The sequence below is a fragment of the Lepidochelys kempii genome, chromosome 3 (genome assembly GCF_965140265.1).
Source record: "Lepidochelys kempii isolate rLepKem1 chromosome 3, rLepKem1.hap2, whole genome shotgun sequence".
Classification (NCBI taxonomy): domain Eukaryota; kingdom Metazoa; phylum Chordata; order Testudines; family Cheloniidae; genus Lepidochelys; species Lepidochelys kempii.
Window position 1 is genome coordinate 207,818,748 of NC_133258.1, and position 18,212 is coordinate 207,836,959.

General features: G+C 59.6%; 1 protein-coding gene across 10 annotated transcripts in view; it reads right to left on the reverse strand.

Annotated features, from left to right (window-relative positions):
• KLC4 (kinesin light chain 4) overlaps window positions 1-18,212 on the reverse strand; it is a 49,480-nt gene that overhangs the window by 10,790 nt on the left and 20,478 nt on the right. For 5 of the 10 annotated variants that reach the window (XM_073339847.1, XM_073339846.1, XM_073339850.1 and 2 more), the window contains 7 exons: window positions 17,603-17,704; window positions 16,744-16,917; window positions 16,499-16,598; window positions 15,770-15,822; window positions 9,599-9,666; window positions 8,532-8,640; window positions 7,240-7,398 (listed from right to left, as the gene is read on the reverse strand). In XM_073339847.1, the coding sequence (XP_073195948.1) occupies window positions 7,240-7,398; window positions 8,532-8,640; window positions 9,599-9,666; window positions 15,770-15,822; window positions 16,499-16,598; window positions 16,744-16,917; window positions 17,603-17,704 (765 nt within the window). The other 5 variants (XM_073339851.1, XM_073339852.1, XM_073339855.1 and 2 more) reach the window with 4 other exon arrangements.

Sequence of the window (18,212 nt, forward strand, 5' to 3'; positions counted from 1 at the left end):
AACACAACAACAAGGGGACAGTTATGAAACTGAAAGGTGGCAATTCACAACTGAGCAAAGGCAAGAGGTTTTCACACAATACACACTTGGCATGTGGAACTCACTGCCACAAGAGATCAATGATTCTTCCTTGGTGTTAAGGCCAGAAGAGACTAGATTATGTAGCCTGACCTCCTGTACAACACAAGCCAGAGAATTTCATCCAGTGAACCCTGTATTGAGCCCAGTCACTTGTGTTTGACTTCCAGAAAAGCGTCCCCTCTAGATTTCAAGACAGCAGGAGATGGAGAATGCACCAGTGCCTTGGAGAGTTTATTCCAAGGGCTAATCACCCTCACCGGTAAAAATCTGGGCTTTACTTCGGATTTGAACTGGTTGGGCCTCAGCTTCCAGCCACTGGTTCTCGTTCTGCCTGTCGTGGGCTAGATGAAAGAGCCCTTCAGCCCCTGGCATTTCCCCCCCCGAAGGTAATCTGCCGCAGTCAAGTCCCCTCTTAGCCTCTTTCAGGAGAAACTGAATAGCTTGAACTCTGTCAGTCTCTCACTGGGAGGCATTTTCTCCAGCAGACCAGCCCTCAAATCCGATTTATGGCTCTTCTCTGCCCCCACTCCAGTTTTTCAGTTGAGGCCAAATGCTTAGCAGTATTCAGTGAAGGACTGGGTATTTATCCGGCTACTGAGCTATTCAGAGATACAGCAGTGGGGAGTTAAAGAAAGGATTGGGCAGGGATACACCCGCCTGCCTCAGGGCATGAGCCAGCCTCCAGCTAATAGGGTCAGGAGGAAACGGCCTTTGGTTAGCCCACTGCTACTGCTGGAGGGTTTCTTCCAGCCTGCTGCGGGGCAGCCAGCTCTAGCTCTCATTGGAGGTGGGCCCTGGCTCCACCCTGAGCTGGCAATTGCCATGTGAATGGCACTGTTCCCACACAGTCAGTACTGAGGTGCCCTCACACCGCCTCCCCCCACCACCCTACAACATTCCTGCTTGTAGCTCTGATCAGCCCCGCGTCAGTGCTTGGCCAAGCTGGAGCTCAGCCCCTCCGGCCTCTGGGAGCTGCCCCTGGTTGTGTATCTGCTGGGGGAGCTCATTCCCAGCCCTGCTGCGCAGTCTCTTGCGGTCCATTGGGGAGTGGCCTGCCCGCAGCAGCAGCAGGCTGTGACTCGGAACCGACACTGAACCTCAGTGGCTGCAGACACAGGCAGAGGGAGGCAGCCGAGTGCCGCAGCTAGGCCCCAGGACCAGGAGTCAGGAGAGTTTGGGTTTGTTCCCTTGTGTGATCATGGACAACTCCTTTAGGGCAACACTTTCCAGAGTGGCCCCTCACTCGGGGTGCCCAGCCTGAGGTAGCCCAGGACTAATTGCCCAGAGGTGCTCCCACTGATGGGAGTGCTCAGCACCTCTGGAAACCAGAGCCTGCCCTGAGCCACCTACTGAGGGCCCCACTTTGGGAAACGTGACCATGGGCTGTCTGAGCCCCCGTCCCCCACCATCTGTTCAAGGGGCTCGCTCACTCACTCCCCTTTGCATTTAAGTATTGCCGTGCTCAGGTGCATCTCCCCTACCACGCTGTGACGCCTGCCCCACACAGACATACAGGCCCCACACACTCCCCTCCTCCTGGAAATGTGTTGGGAAAGCTGGAGTGGGCCAGGGCTGGGCAGCTGCAGCACACCTGGGCCCAAGGAAGGGGTGGGCTTGCTTCACCCAGTGTCGGTCCAAGTACCGGCAGAGCTGGGGGGCCTGGCCTGTGTCGCATGGAAAGAAGCACAGGGCAGCAGTTCAGGTCTGGCTGCCTTTAATCGGAGGTAAGTTAGTTCACAGCATCGACGGGGAGCCCCAGTTCACGTCAGAGAGACGTGCCGCGGCAGAGGTGCTCCCCACGCCCAGTGCCAGAAGCAGGCCGCTGAATAACTTGGTGGCACGTGGAGTGTACAGCCATGCAGGGGCCCAAAGCATGGTCGGAAGAGACGCAGGAGCAGGGGCTGGCTTACGGCTCTCTGGGGAAGTACTGGGAGCAGCCACCAAGGAGAGGCTTCCTCACAGTGTCCTGGCCCAGGCCTTGCTTCGGGCTGGAGCATGGTCATGTGGGCACTGGCCTGTGGGCTACCAGGGAGTGAGCTAGGCGCCCAGCACCACTCAGCAGGAGCTCCTCTGCACTCAGGGCAGGAAGGCAGCAGCTGCTGTGCATCTGGCATTAACAGGGCTCTGGCTCCCTGAGGTAAAGACACCCCCCACCCCTGCACTGGATGCCAGGGCCTAGAGGGGCTGCCAGCAGCAAGGGTCGGCTTCCTCACAGGCCACACAGAGCCCTGCCCCACAACCCCTACTAGGGCGCAGAGTGCCAGGGCTAACATTCCCTCTTGCAAGGCAACCCATCCTGGGCCACCGAGCCCTGGGGCAAGTGACCCGACACACACACTGCACAGAGCACCAGGCAAATGCCCCCCTGGCAAGGCAGCCCCCCACACTGCATCCCCTTGTGCAGAGGGTCCTAGGAGACCCCTTCTAGAGTGCTGCAGCCCTGCCAGCTCCCATGGCCTCTGCGACCTAGCTCTCTTCTCTATGCCCCTGCCATTGGACTGGGAGCCAGTCCTGCTGCCGGCTGCTTGGAGCCCTGTCTGAAGGGAGCTGTGGTCTCAGCACACTTCTCAGGCGCTCCCAGACAGACCCCTCTTCAGCATCAGCCCCTCTGTCTGCAGCAGGGGGGTAACCAACCTTTCCAGGGCCACAATCAGGGCCCCCCCTTCCCCGTAGCCTCCTCCTAAGTACAAGGCAGTGACCTGGGAGTCTGAATGCAGCTCCCAGCCCAGGTCCCTCAGGCCTGCCTGGGTCGAGGCTGCTCAGCTGCTGTCCGAGTATGAGCTGCGCTGGGAGAAGGAAGTGGGGACTCCCCAGTCCAAGTCCCATCTTGTGCCTCAGAAACATGCCCTGCTCTGTCTCCTCCCCCACCACCGCCTTACCTCCCTACAGCCAGCTCCCAGAACTGAGCCCCTCTCTCCCTCCGTCCCCCCGCATCCCCTCAGCCCTCCCTACTGCTCCTCCCAAAGCAATTCACCCTGCCGCAGGTGGAGCGCTCCCATCCCGTGTGGGCCTCCTGCTGTCCCACTCTGCTGGGAGCTCCGGCTGCGGCCTGCCTGCTCCCTTCCCCTGCCACTATGGCTACACAGGGCTCTAGCCTCTGCACCTTCATTCCCTGCTCCCTTCCTCTTAAAGGAGCAGCAGAGCACACCCTGCTTCACCCCACTCCCCGTCCCCCACAAGCGGAGCTACGGGGGAAACGCAGGCTGGCTTGGAACCGGTTTCTCAGCGCCGTCACCCCAGGGCCATAAGGGAGCCCAGGCTGGACACCCTGCCCTACGGCCTCAGCAGAGAGGCCAGGACCGAACAAGCCACACGCAGCCGTGCTTCTCCCATGTCTGCATCCCGCAGCCCCTGCCTCTCCCAGGCCCTTCCGCTGCTGCCCCCAACCCTGACGGGGAGTCTGGATCAACAGCCCCTGCTTGCAGGGCAGGACCCCTTGCTTTGGGCAGCCCTCTGCTCACCTCAGCCTTGGCACCTGTTTCAGTCCTCGCCCCAGCCAGAGCCCAGCGCTACCATCCTGTGAGTCAGAGCAGGGCCTCAGAGCCCACAGGGCAGAGCCACCCTTGCTCGCCCCAGTCTCTGGCCTAGCACGGCCTAGTGGTGCCAGACACAGGCCCATTGTAACATGATACAAGGCTACAGGGAACAAAGTGCCCACACACAGCCCAGCACAGATCCCCACGTGGCCCAGGCCTGCACGCCCCAAACCGTACCCCCTAGCCTCCCTGTGCCCTGGCAGCTAGGGGAGAAGCCTGGCAGGCTCGGGGTGTGTGCGTGTTACAGAGCAGTCTGTGGGAAGATGGGGGAGTGTGTGTGGGGGGAAGGCGAGCTCCTTTGGGCGTGTGGTGCACACCCAGGAAGCGAGGACACTTTCCATCAGCAGGCCAGGCCCCAGTGACATAAGGACAGAAGCAGAGGTCGGGGGCCAGAGGGATCCCTGCAGTGGCCCTGCCCTGGCCAGAGGGAGCAGGCAGCTCCATGCAGATTCTTCCTGCTCTCTCGCTGGCTGACAGACTACTGCGGCTGAGCCCCCTGCAGCCAGGTGCTCCTCTGTGGGTGCTGTGGTGCCCCTCGCGCGCTGGGAAGGTAGGCTGGGGACTGGCGCGGAGTCCTTGCCGAGGAAAGCAGGAGCGGTGGAAGGAGGGATGGTGCGGAGGAAAAGTCGGAAGGTACAACACATACATCCAGGTGATTGTAGTGGAAGGGAAAGAGGGAGTCTCAGGAGGCATTTAAGCCTAGTGCACAGAGAGGAGAAAGACATCATTTACAAGGCCATAGTGAGGATGGAGGTAACCCTGGAGGGTAGGCGGGGGCTGTGCCCCAGCCCGGCCAGAGCCAGAACACACGGCTGCCCTGCAACTGGCCACTGGCCATTCCTAGGGGAGCAGGAAGACTCAGCCACGGGCCTGAAATGCGTGGAGTTAAAGGAGGTGAGTGGGCAGAGCTGCAGCAGGCAGGACAGAGGCTCCCTGTGTGCAGACACAGAGGCCTGGGAAGGTTTGAGAGGCCCTGGAGGCTGGCTCCAGATCAGGCCCAGTCAGCTCTTACGCCCTCCCTGGTGTTCAGTGCCTAACAAGCAGTGCCTCCATCCTCCTCCTCTCCGTTCCTGGCTGGCTTGCTGGGCTGCAGCCACAGTTTCACCGGCTCTGTAGCTAGGCAGGGCTGGGGTTGCTAATGAAATACCAGCAGAGCCCCCTGTCCCCTCTCCTGCGGAGTGTTCAAGCCCCTAACCAGCACTAGGCCTGCAGAAAGGGCCCACGTGCGGCACGTCCCTTGGGAGGTCTCGGTGCTACCTTCCTGCCCAAACCACTGCAGGGCAAACCTGCTGCCATGGGGAGCTGCTCTGGGGAGGGCAGGACAGCAGTTCATGGACAGAGGTCTCTGGCACTTGAGGGCCTTCTCTGCCCATTGACTTGACCACTGGAAGCTACACAACCTTTGGCCCCAGGGGGTTAGACAGGCAGGTCTGGGGGTTCGCACGAGGGGATGGGTAGCTAGGATCAGAGCCACAAGTGGAACTTCTGAATCCTCCAGATGAGAGCAGGGAGCAACTGCCCATGAGAGACAAGATCCTAAGTTAACTGAATCCATCTACCCCTGGAAAGGGCACGTAGCCAAGGGTAAGAGCTCCTGCAGAGCAGAACAGCGGGGAAGCCAGCCATGCAGCCAGGCCCGCAGGCAGCAGAGCTGTGGGGAATGGGAAATGCACTGAGCCACCAGGCTGGGACTCCCACCTCCCTCCTCAGGGCTCAGCCTCAACTGGGGCAGCTGTGAGCTGCAGCCCTCCCTGGAGCTACATTTGGCCTCATTCCATGGCTTGCCAAGCCAGGCAAGAGAAGTACTGCTAGGCCTCCCTGGCTCAGGACACGACAGCAGGCACCGCCTTCCCCCAGCTAGGGCAGCAGCTTGGGCTGGGACGTGGCATAGCCTGGGCCTCTAGAAAGGGTGTGATCTGGGGCAGCCCCTCAGGGAAAGAGCTCCCAGCCCACCACCAGAACAAAGCAGATCAAAAGGGCACCATAGTGCAGACATAGCATGGGAGGAACCACGCAGGGAAAGGCAAGCCAGGAGATCAGGGATAGGGGATTCTGGACCCAGAGCCCGGCAGCCCCCAATCCACCCTCTCTGGGGGATGACAGGCCCCTTCAGAGACCCATCCAGGTGGGGCAGTCCTCCAGCCCCTCCCCTGGCAGGCAGGGAGACAGCTGTCCTGGCCTCCTCCCTCCATAGAGCAGCAGGCTGCCTGCATTCCCTGGGAGAAGGAGCTGCACCGCAGCCTGGAGAGGAGACCACCACCATCCTCTGGAAGGAGAACCCCACCTCTGCTGCCCCTGAAGGATAGACCCTCTTCCCCCGCGCCCAGCCTGTGGGCTCCTCGCCAGTCCTATTCGCAGCTGTCGGGGGCTCCCTGCCAGCTCTGCTCCCAGCCCCGGGACTCCCCACATTGCCTATAGAGGTTACTCCACTTGGGTACAATCCACAATCAAGAGAGCGAGAGGCAAGGTGCTGCCTGGCCGTCATGGCAAGGGAGGTGAGAAGTGGGGATGGAGGAGAGGCTCATGCAGGGTGTGCATGTGGGGTGGGGTTAGTGAGCTGATGGAGGAGGGGGGGGGGTGTGTTAATGTAGCCAGGGTCACAGCAGTCAGGAGTTGCCTAGCCTAGGCCACGCCCGTCCCCCACTATGGGCCGTGCCCTCATCCTTTAGCTCGGATATGCCCAGAAACTAGCTACAGTGCCACAGCTCCCCCGAGCCAGAACACACACCCTCTCCCTAGCACCACGTGCCCCACACTCTCCCCACTGCCCTTCATGAGTCTGACCCTGTGCACTGCACCCCGAGCTAGACTCACATGCCCACTCCTCTGGGCCAGGAGGCTGGTGCCCCTTTGAGCAATGGAAACAGAAAGGCTGCCTCCTTTCAGAGCAAGCCTGCCCTGGCCTCCAGAGCCGGATGGAAGCCACCACCAGGGTCACGAGCAGTCTCTTTTGGAGACACTCCTGCCCTCCCTGCCTGTGCTCCCACTGAGCCCTAACTCTCGACCCCTCCCTTAGACTGACGCCACTAGGGGGCAATGTATCATAAGGGGGCACACGCTGGGAGGGTTTATGGCTTTCAGCCTCCTGGGGCAGTAGTGAGGGTAGGGAGTTGCCTGCAGCTATAACCCACTCACCACTCCCCAGTCACACACACACGCACACACCCCCTCCCACCCCAGCAGGGTGCTCTCGGAGTGCTGCCCACCCCAGGGCACAGGAGCTGTCCGCCAGGCTCCCTCAGGAATCCCACTCAGGGCTGGCAGTCCGTGTGCGATGCAGACATAGCCAGGAGGGTGTTAAAGGGGATGCCAAGTCTGGGTTAGGGGCAAGCCAGGGCTGCTTCATTCTGGACATTTCCAACGGCAGGCTCAGCAGCCCCTCAGAGCAGGAGTCTACCCTCGGAGCGACTGCCAGGCGCTCCTCTACCTGGCCCGGCTGGCTAATGGCGAGAGAGGGCAGGGCAAGGTGCAGGGAATGAATGAGGCAGGCAGGGATGCCAGGACAGGCCATCAGCTCCTGAGACTGCAGGGGGCAGCACTGCGGCCAGGGCCCCTGGGCAAGTGCTGCCCCCTGCCTCTCCCGGCTGGCCTAGGCAGTTCTTGATGGTGGACTTGTACTTACCCCGGTCCACTGCACGCCCATACTCACTTCCTCGCTACCGTCTGTGGCGCTCTCATACTTGACACTGCCCCCCAGACTGTCACGGCTCCTCCTCCTCTCCGCGCTGGCTCCCTCCTTCAGAATCTCCACCACCTTGGTCTGGTTAATGGGGTCAATGCCCTGCAGAGGGGTCAGCACAAGAGGATGCATGTCAGGGCTGGCCCCTCGCTGCTACTGAGAGCCAGTGCCACCATCTGCCCCAGGACGTGGCACGGCCCACCCCCCTGCCCCCATCTCCAGGGCCAGAACGCTCTCGGGGGGCTGGGCCCGAAGGAGGCAGCGCAAAGCCAACCACACACAGCAGGGAAGGGACAGCCCAAGAGAGACTTGCTGCAGGCAGAGGAGAGAGAAGGGCGCCCCCTCCACCTAGCTCACCACACTGAATGGGCCGGCTAGAGCATTACACAGAGCCTGGCTGGAGGGCTCTGGCCAGCAGAGTGACCGGACACAGTCCCACCAGCCATCACCTACACCCCTCTGCAGCTAGCAGCCTGGTGTCCCTCCCGAGCAGCCTTTTGGGAGTGACCTCGTGGAAGGTCCAGCCGCTCCCACTCAGCAGCTGTTTTGCTGATGTGTTCAGCTCCGAGGGGCACTAGTGCCCTTTGCCGAAGCCATGCCAGTCAGGCTATCGTCTCACATTCAGCCAGGGGCTTCAGTGTTCTATTTATTAACCCTCCAACACCCTCCACGGGTACGAGCCGTGCTTCCAGCTCTGCAGTTCCCGGGATCTCTGCCGCAGCCCTTCTAAACAGACCAGTGCACACTCTGCTACCTTCCAGCCCCCGCAGTCACCCATTCGTGAGCCGCTCAGTCACTCCGCTCACCCAGCCCCCAGCTGCACTGCCAGGCCTGGGACCTTGCGTGTCCAACTTTCAGTTTGAGCTCTTCACGCCTCTGTCTCGGAAAATTCCCCTCTCCCCAGCAACCTCTGTGGTGCAGATGAATGGCTCCCAAGCTACCGGCCAGTCTAACAGATCTGTGGCAGGAGCATTTCCTGAATTCCAGCTCCTTGCTGTACCACAGACACCCCTGAACGTCTCTCCCAAGCCCCAGCCCCAGCCCCAGGGGGAGCCAATGGGACTGCATGGATTTAAACCCACCGGGCCTAGGGAGCCTGGCCGGGGGTAGGCATCACAGGGCCCCACTCCAAGAGATCCTGTTGCCACTCTGAGGGGATGTGCCAGCGAGCAACCCCTCTCCCGCCCCTCAGCTCCATCCCACTGCCCAGGTTGCCAGGGCATCCCAGGGGTTACCTGCCGCCGAGACTGCACTGCACATGCCTCCAGCGTCTCTGCTGCCTCCAGCTTGCCCTGGCGCCTGTACAAAGCGCCTAGGTTCCGCAGGGTGGTGGTCACCGTGGGGCTGGGGGCGAGAGGAAATGTGAGGCTCAGGCAGCAGCCATCTATCCTCCCAGCGGCTCCTGGCTGGCACCCCTTCCTCTGCTGTGGCTGGTGCCCCTGCCACGCTAGGAAGACTCAGCTCTGTGGCAGTCCCTGAGAGCGTTCCAGAGGAGAGCCATAGCTGGGCTGGTCCCCTCTGGCAGACTGGAGTGGGAAAGCGGGGAATGGAGCCACCAGGCGCCTGGCCAGGCCTTCTGGGATGGGCCACGCTGCACAGGAGGGCCCAGCCATCAACTCTCCCTGAAGGCATTGTGAACGCACAGACGCTACACGCCCTTGAGGAGCACCTGTGGCCCTCACAGCCGCTCTGGCCAACTGGCAGAGGGCACCCCATACATAGCTCAGCCTGACACTCATTGCCCCAACTCACTGTCATCAGACTATGTCTCTAAAGTGTCAGGTAAGATAGCACGTGTCAGCTGGTGACATGCTGGCCCTGAAAATCATCGAGTGACTATGGATGGGGTGGGCACAGAGTTAGGGACACCTGCTGGAAATAGGTTCTTCACGTGTGTTTGAGAGGTGGTTCCTATGTCCAGCCTGCCCTGGAGAGAGGAATGTGGGGATTCCCCTGTCCGTCTGGCTTGGTTACGGAGACACACGGGGGTGGAGGGAATGTCTTTTACTGGACCAACTTCTGTTGGTGAGAGAGCCAAGATCTGCAGCAACATGGCACACTCTTTGGATCCTCACAGGCAGAGGGCAATGAAAGTAAATTTACATACAGGATAAAGTAATCAAGCTAAAGAGGCCAACCCTTGACATGTGCTGGAGAGGGCGGGGCAGCCAGCATGATGCAAGGAAAGCACCGCAGGGGCTATTACTGCGATGGGGGCTTGGCGGGGCAGCACCTTGGCTCCAGAGGGGCTGCTTGCCAAGGCTGATGCCATGGTCCCCTAGCTCCCCGAGCCCCACCTTACCTGCTGACTTTGCAGGCTTTATACCAGCTGCCGTACTCTGCATATGGGTCACCATCTCTCTGTTTGCTCTGCAAGGGAAGGAGAAGAGAGGTTAGCTAGAATAGCCCCATGGCACCTGCCTCAGGCTCCCAGAACAGCCCCACCCCATGCTGGACTGAGCCCTACCCTGATTGCTGTGGCCAGCAGCAGCTCAACATTTAAACATCCCACTTTCCATCCCTGCCCCCCAATTCTATGGGGCCCCCCAGAGGACCTCTACATCCAGCCTGAGCTCCCAAGAGCCCACCTGAGCCACCCCAGTCCCCATCCCTAGAGCCCATCCTCCTGTTGGGGCATGGCACTTTGGCACTTTCCTGCCCAGCCACTGCTCACGGAGATTTTCACAAGAACCGTGGCTGGTTTCCACGCCAGCCCGAGTGGGGCCAGCAGTGCTGGGGCTGAAACGGACCTAAGCCCAGGGCAGATGGCTCTGAGCACCCCGGGTGGCAGTGCCCTCTGACCCCACAGTCACCGGGGCACAAAGGCAGGGCTTAGTTTGTGCCAGGCCTGAGCCCCATGATCTCTAGGCTTGGCAGTTCACAGCCCCGGCACTGCTGGGCTTGCTGCATCGGTTATGAATGTAAACAAATTGCTGGAGCCTCGGCACCTCTTTCATTACAAATTAAGCACTGCACAAAGGAGACAGCCAAGTGCCCAAAAATTCAGAACTCAGTCCTTAGGCTGGTTTAAAGGGCCAGATCCTCACCCAGGGGCCGGAGCTAGGCTCAGAGGGTCCTGGCTACCAGAGGGGGGAGCGCCCAGGGAGGGCAGTGGGGCTCACAGCTCTGCACATCAGGCCGCTCCCATTTCAGAGTCTCACTCCAGTCCAGGCCCCAGTGAGAGCATTTTGGCCTGAGTGAGCCCAGGGAACCTTCCCACAGGGCAGAGCCACTCCCTTTGGAGGAATTCCAGCCCCTGGGCCTGTCACTCCAAGCCCCAGGGCAGGCAGCCAGCGGGGACACTCAGACACGCCCTCTCTCTCCAGGCTGGCTTTCCTCGCCTGGCCAGAGGATCAGCCCAGGCTAACTCAGCCTTTCCAAGACCACAAGGGGAAGCACGTCAGCCATGTCAGATGTGGGGACAGTGAGAGGCTACACCCAGCCCTCCCTCTGCATGGGAGCCCAGGTGTGCCCTGCTGGGCATCTAGCTGCCGTTCCTCCTTCCTGCATGGCCAGTCAGAATAATGGGCTCTGGGGCTGGTGGAGCTAGAGCAGGTGCTGCCAGCCCCCAGCACAACCACCTCGGCCACAGGATGGCACAGTTATGAGGTCAACAGCTAGACCGCCCCGGACAGAGAAAGGGAGGCTAAACAACCCTAGCGGGTACAGGCCTCACCCCATCCATGGGGCCTGGGGCCAACCCTGCACACATACCATCAACCTGGAGCACACCACTCAGCCCCTGGCAATGACAAAACACTGACTGCTTCAGCTTTCAACCATGGGTTGTGTTAGACCTTTGTCTGCTAGACTGAAGAGCCCATTGTGAAATATTCCTTCCCAATGTAAGTACTTATAGATTGTCTGCAAGTCACCCCTCAACCTTCTCTTTGTTAGACTCTAAGAGTTCAGTCTATTTAGCTTATCACTCTAAGGCAGGTTTTCTAATCCTTTAAACATTCTCGCGGCTCTTCTCTGACCCCTCTGCAATTTAGCAACAGCTTTCTTGAACCGTGGGCACCAGAACTGGACAGACTCCAGCAGCACTGACACCAGTGCCAAACAGAGAGGTAAAATAACCTCTCTACTCCTACTCGAGATTCCCGTGCATGCGTCCCAGGATCGCATTAGTGCTTTTGGCCACAGTGATGCAGTGGGAGCTGATGTTCAGCCAATCATCCACCATGACCCTCACATCTTTTTCAGTCACTGCTTGCCAGGGTAGAGACCCTCATCACGTAGGCACGGTCTACATTCCTTGTTCCTAGATGATACATTTACACTTGGCTGTATTGAACCACAGACTGTTTGCTTGGATGCTTCAAGACCCCAGCAACGGAGTTTCTCTCGCTGACTGCCTGCTATTTCCAGTAAGGTCTACGTGCTGCCTCTTGATACAATAAAACACCGGGGGCTGGCCCACGCCAGCTGATTCAGGCTCCCACGGCTCAGGCTGAGGGAATATGAAATTGCAGTGTAGATGTTCGGGGGTGGGCTGCAGTCCGGGCTCTGGTGGCATCCCAATTACAGCACGCTCACAGCGGGAGACAAGGGCTGGGGCACAGACTGTATCTCCTCGCCCTGCCTTTAAACACCAGCTGATTCTCCAGCCAGGATATCTGCTGCAGCACCCCAGGATGGCATCACCACAGAGCTCCCTCCCAGCCCCCATATCACGGGGAAAGTGAGGCTATTCCTACCAGGGGGCATGTCCCAAACCGTGAGCCCAGGACCATTCCAGCTGCCACTGCCATGCCCAGTACCCTCCCTCCCCAGGGGGCACAGCTCCTGCCTTGGCCCTGCCCAATCCCCACATGTGCCCCCGCCGCTGCCTGGATGCTAGTAAATCCACCCCACCCACGCATTCAGCCCCATCGTGATGTTCGGTGAAATGGTAAGTACAGAGAAAGAAAGTGAAGCTCTGCCAAAATGGGTATGATGCTTTTTAATAGGAGAAAACAGACAGGCAACCAGGTATGGCAGGGGGAGGGTCTCCAGGCCTGGGAGGGAATGGGAGCAACACCCCTCAACCCAGGGGCTCGGCTAGTGCTACGCAGAACCAAGAGAGCACAGCTCAAGGGAACAGGGACCACCTGTGGGTTAGGCTAGCACACACGTCTCCCACTGGCCACAACACAGCTCTCGCCTTACACCCAGCCCACTGCTGCTAGCTTGTGGTGGGCACCACAGTATGTCCTGGGGGACGGCTGGCACCAGCATTTCTGCACTGCAGAATGCCCAACACACGAAGCCACCTCCATTAGAGTTCACCTGGAGGAGGTGGAGCAGGAGACAGAGCCCCCCACAGTCTCTATGCTTAGCAGTAGCCTGGAAATCATCTCAGCCCTGTACAGGGGAGAGAAGGCCCAGTCCTGGCCCGTGATAAGAGAGCACACCACTCAAACCCAGCACCCAGAAAAGCTGGGTGCTGGAGCCACTCCTTCCCAGCTGGAGTTCAGAGCTGCTCTGGGCTAGGAGCAGGAAGGGGCAGTACAGGCATAAGAAGCCACCTTGCCCCACACAGGCCAAGGCAATTTCAGGACCCTGGTGGAACCTCCTTGTGGCAGAGTCTTGTCCTGAGGTGGCAGCAGGAGAGCCATAGGGCCAGCTCATTTCTCTCGCTCGAAGTTAAAAGTGTAGGCGCCAGGCCAGAAGTTCAGCTCTGGGACTGCGTGCGTATGGAGCTGCGCAAGGCCGGGCAGGCAGGGCCCAGAGGTGGGTAAGCAGATGTGAACCCTCAGGGCTCAGACAGGGATGTTGGTGACTAAAGGCCTGAGTGGTCTACTAGCCTGAGCTGCTGTGTCACCTCCAAGTCCCCCTGGTAAGGGAGCTGCTCCCATCTGTCAAAGCAACACTAAGGCCCACGGAGAGCAGGGGGACATGCCTTTCTGAAAGAAGGGCCTTCCCCAGAACCTCCTGGCACACGCAGACAGGAAGGGTGCTGCAGGCTCACCAGACCCCTTTATATCCTGGCAGCTCCTCATCTCCGAACCTGTGAGCCGGGGCTCACAGCGTACCTGGCCATGGAGCTCTGGGTGCACAGGGAAAGCAACAGGACACGGAGCCACTCCGAGCAGCAATCCCACACACCAAGGCTAGCAGTGCAGGTAGGCCTCCACACAGCAACATACCCTGAAAGCAGCCGAGCAGCAAGCTCCACTGACAAGAGGTGGCCAAATGTCATCTGTCAATCTCTAGAGATCTGCCCCTTAAACACGAGCAGCAGCATCCCTTCTCTGGGTGAGCCTCCAGCCAGCCCTCAGCCAGCCTGGGAGAGCACTGACCCTGCACCATCTGGGCAGATGGCACTGCAATCTCCAGAACCTCACCTGCACACGGAGGAGGGGATGCACAACAGTACCCTGGGGAGCTCTGCACAGCAGTGGCCTCAGCCTAGGTGACAAGGTAGCCAGGTGCAGAAGCCCTCAGGAGCAAGCCCAGTCACCCCAGTCAGGGGCCACAACGGAGTCAACAGAACAGTATGGGCAATGGCATCACAGGCAACTAATGGGCTCAGCACTGTCACCTGACCTTCATCCGCGGCTGGATCGTCTCACGGCCCTGCACAGCACTAGGACAGATGGGCAGGGATGGAAAAGTTGCAGCAGGCCTGGCCTCCGGGCAATGCCAAGGCTGCCTCACCACCACCTTTTCCATCACCTAGCTCCCAAGGCTGCGTCCAGGCAGGATGACATTCAGCACGGCCACCAGTGTCAAGGGTTGGCACCAGCCCTCCTTTCGGGAGACATTAACAAGCTCCAACAAGAGCTCCAAGCCCTACGTTTGATTTAGTCACCCACAAAAGGCCTCAGCTGGAGCCAAAAAGGCTCTTCCTCCTCCACAACTAACTCCTCACTGCTCAGAACTGGCACCCCCCACTGGAGGAGACCCCACGAATGCGATCGGGTGCTAGAAATTTTGCCTTGACAACTATCATGTCACTCCCTCCTCATTCCCAGAGGCCTTGTCTAACCCAGGCTACCTGCACGGCCAGCTGACCTGGAACTGAGCATCGACGCAGTGGCTTACAATAAATGCTGGTATCAACCCAGCAGGCTCTTGGCAGCACGGCCCAGGGGCCACCCCCTGCTTAGGTGGAGCAGTGGGTGCAGCAGCACAGAGCACCCAAGGGGCGAGCCAGCTTAGAGCAGCAACGATTCTTTACAGCTTGCGTGCTAGTCTCAGCAGTCCTGTGCCCTGCAGCACCCCCTGCCCAGCATGGTGCTCTGCTTCTCAAGGGGCCCTCAGCGTCCTACGTGGGCTACGCTGGGAGGTGAAGAGATTGCAGCTTGGGGCACACAAAGGCCAAGAGAGAGACCTCCAGACTAGACTGCACTGTGCAGGATAGAAGCTGGGACAGCTCCCAGAAACAGGGTGGGATCTCAGAGGGCCGAGCACCTGCTGCGTTCAGAGTTAGTTATTCAAGCCCTCAAACTCCAGCCTGGCCATCTAGACAACTACTCTGCCAATCCTGACTGCCGGCTCCCAGTCCAGGGTCTGCGCACACAGACGAGAGACCTGAGAGAGGCCTCCCTGCTGCATTTGCACAGGGAGAGGGGTGAGAGAGGTGTGCTGGGGGCTCCTGCGTCTTGCCTGCTGCCTAAGAAGGGACACCTGCTCCGTATGTCTGTTTAGCTCAGTCCATCTCAGGAGTGCACCTCCCTCTCTCTCACAGCTGCTGGGGTCAATTCCCATTCGCCAGGGATCCAGGGCTGCTGCCCCGAGGAAGGCAGCCTGGCTCCCAAGGCCCTGTGCTCTCTGGGGCTCTAGATGCTGGCATGGTTTGCGTTGCCCTCGCTCAGAGCTGGACTGGAAGGACCAGGGTGCCGGGGAGAACTCTAGGTCCCATTCTGGCTCCAGTAGCACACTGCAGAAGGTTCTCTGGGGAGATGATGGAGGCAGCAGACTGCAGCCTCTTCCCAGTCCTGTCTGCCTCTCCTCTCAGGTTCCCTTTCTCCTGATCAGCCTTATGGGCTACCCCAGGAGTGAGCTGGGCTTTTGTGGCCCTTTGGGGCTGGAAGCTAAGTCTCTGGCACAGAAACACGCTGTCATTCCGCCATCTTCCTCTGTCCAGAGTGTCCTAGGGAGAGCACTACAAGCAAACAGAAAACATGCAGGCACAGCGAGACACATAGCGGCCTCCCCCCTGCCAGAGCACAGCCCTCCTTCCCACACAGGTACAAGAGAGCAATTGCAGCACCCCCACCTCTGCTATGCCCCTGCCCAGCTGCAGCACCCTGCCTCCTTCCCTATGCCTATGCCCTGTCCCAGCTGCCCCCCTGCTGGCTGTGACCAGCTGCAGCACCTGCTGCTCCAGAGGGGTTACAGAAAGCAGAGACTCCCCTCCTGCCCCTAGGGAAGAGAAGAGACTCCAGCTCCCAGGACAGGACCTTCCCCACCCCCGGCATACAAGCTGAGCCACTGGGCTGTCTCTACTGTCAGAGACTGTGCTGATCTGACCTCTTGCTCTCACCTTGCTCATCTCCTCTCTCTCCTCCGCGTGCATCCAGATCGGCTTGTGCTCATCTGTGGGGCAAACACAACAGAGTGCTGTTCACAACCTCGCTCCGGAGTTCCACCCTGCCACACGCTGCAGCACCACACCCCACCTAGAAACCAGCCAGGATCCCGGGGGCACTGGCTTCAGAACGCACCTCTCCGGCTCTCTCCACAGGACCCTGCCTGTGGGGCTCTCCCCAACCCCAGCAGGGGCTGCATCCCTGCTCGTGGGCTGCTAATCCCCTGCTGGTTCCATAGTCACTGACCTGCTCTCTACACATAAATGACCTTCCCCTTAGCCCTGGGGAAAGCCTCCAGCCACTCTGGGGCTCCTCTTATCCTGTATGGTTGAGGGAGAGGGGCAGGGCGGTGCCATGCGCAGGGATGGCGGCGCAAGGACAGCTGTTAGCCACAATGTACAGAGTCACTGAGCTCTGTAAGGTCTTTGGTTAGATCCCATGGTGCCAGCCCTGCAGGAGGAATGGGGGCCCTCTCCCTTCCCAGTCAGGTGGCTGAGAGCATTGAACTGCATGGAGACAAGCCCAGGCAGGGTGCAGAGCACAGCAGGCTTTGCAGGGACTCGTCCTGCCAGCAGAGGAGACATTGCATAGAGCCAGTCCCACAACTGGAATGGGGAACAATTCCCCAGAGAGCTATGGCCAGGCTCCCCACTTCCCCCGCAACACTTTCCAGCTGTACATACCATCCACAGAGCCAAACTCCTTCACATGGGCACGGGTGAGGATCTCCTTGTACAGCACCTCAGCATCCTTGTATTTGCCTTGTTTCAGATAGCAGGAGGCCTGCAGCCAATAGAGAGAGTTTTTCAAGCCCCACTGGGCCACGTGAGACCATGAATACCCCCCAGTCAGCTCCCCCAGCTCCTCTCTCACTGACCCAGATGCCACCCTATGCCCCCCAGACAGCCCCCACTCCCTGCAGACGCACCAAGTTGTTCTTGGTCTTGGCCACGTTGGGGTCGTCATGGCCCAGGCGGCTCTCGTAGATCTCCAGTGCCCGGCGGTAGTAGTACTCCACCTCCTCGTACTTGCCCTGGTTCTGGCACAGTAGCGCCAGGTTGTTCAGCTGCTTGGCCACGTCTGGATGGTCTTTGCCTAGAACCTGGAGAAGCCAGAGAAGGGAGGCCTCAGACAGCAGCCTCTTCAAGATCACTGCAGGCCCCATGGGGACACCATGGATGCTCCTCCTTGGACTCCTGGGAACACCCTACTCTACTGAGGGACACTCTAGCATGCCAGCCCTCGCCCAGCACTCCCTGAAGCTAAAAGGCAGGGAACAAGTAGACTCCAGCTGGTCCCTCAGTCAGCATGGCCTGTAGCCACATGGTGGCCAAATGCCAGGGAGATTCAGAGAGATGGTTCATTGGCAGTGAATGGAGATGGAGACCCTGGCACTACAAAACAAAGCTGGAGGCCGGAGGAGAGCAGGTGGTAGAGGTCAGCGCACTGGGGGCAGAGGGAAACTACAGGGACCTGCCTGATGTTTTTCAGGGCACTGGGGACTCAGACTTTAAGGCCAGAAGAGACCATCATGCCTGATCTCCTCCACATTGCAGGCCACAGAACCTCACCTGCCCACTGCTGTAACAGACCCATAACCTCTGGCTGAGATACTGAAGTCCTCAAATCATGAACTCATCTCCCCACCCTCCCACCCCGGGCAGACTGCTAGGAGGAGTTGCGGGAGGGCGATGCTGGTACCTTCTCCCAGATCTCAGGGATGGGGAGCAGCCCATCAGGAGGGGTGAGGGTGTATACGTGCACTCAGGGAGGGCTCAGGCTGGTACCTTCTCGCGGATCTCCAGGGCTCGCTTGCACAGTGGCTCTGCCTCCTTGTACTTTCCTCTCTTGCCATAAAGAACAGCCAGATTGTTGAGGGTCGCTGCCACCTACAGGAACAAGCCCCATCCCACTGAAGTGAGAAGGAACCAGAAGGAATGTGCTGGGGGAGAGGAGGAGGTGGGGAGCAAGGCCATCCTGGTCTCTTTGGACTCACCATTACAGCCGCTGGGGCGAAGCACAGCAGCAACTTGGCAGCACACAGCAACTCTGCCCAGCTAACCGGGCCAGGGAGGAGCAGCCTGTACCCAGCTGCAGGTGCCAGGCACGTTAGGGAAGCAGCACAGAGTTATCCACGATGCCCAGGGTAAAACCCAAACTCCTCCCAAAAGTGCTGGAGTCAGGACTGGGACTGCATGTGCCCTCACCTGATCCCCCAGCATGGTATAGCGGGGCAGAATGCCAAGGAGTGCTCCATGGCCAGTGCCTGAGCCCCATTCCCTGCCACCTGGGGCTTTTCGTGGCAGCCTGCTGTGCAATCAGTGAGCAGCCCAGCCAGGTGTATCACGGAGAATGGGGGGGAACGTGACATGCTTCTTGCCCACCTGGCCCCCACTC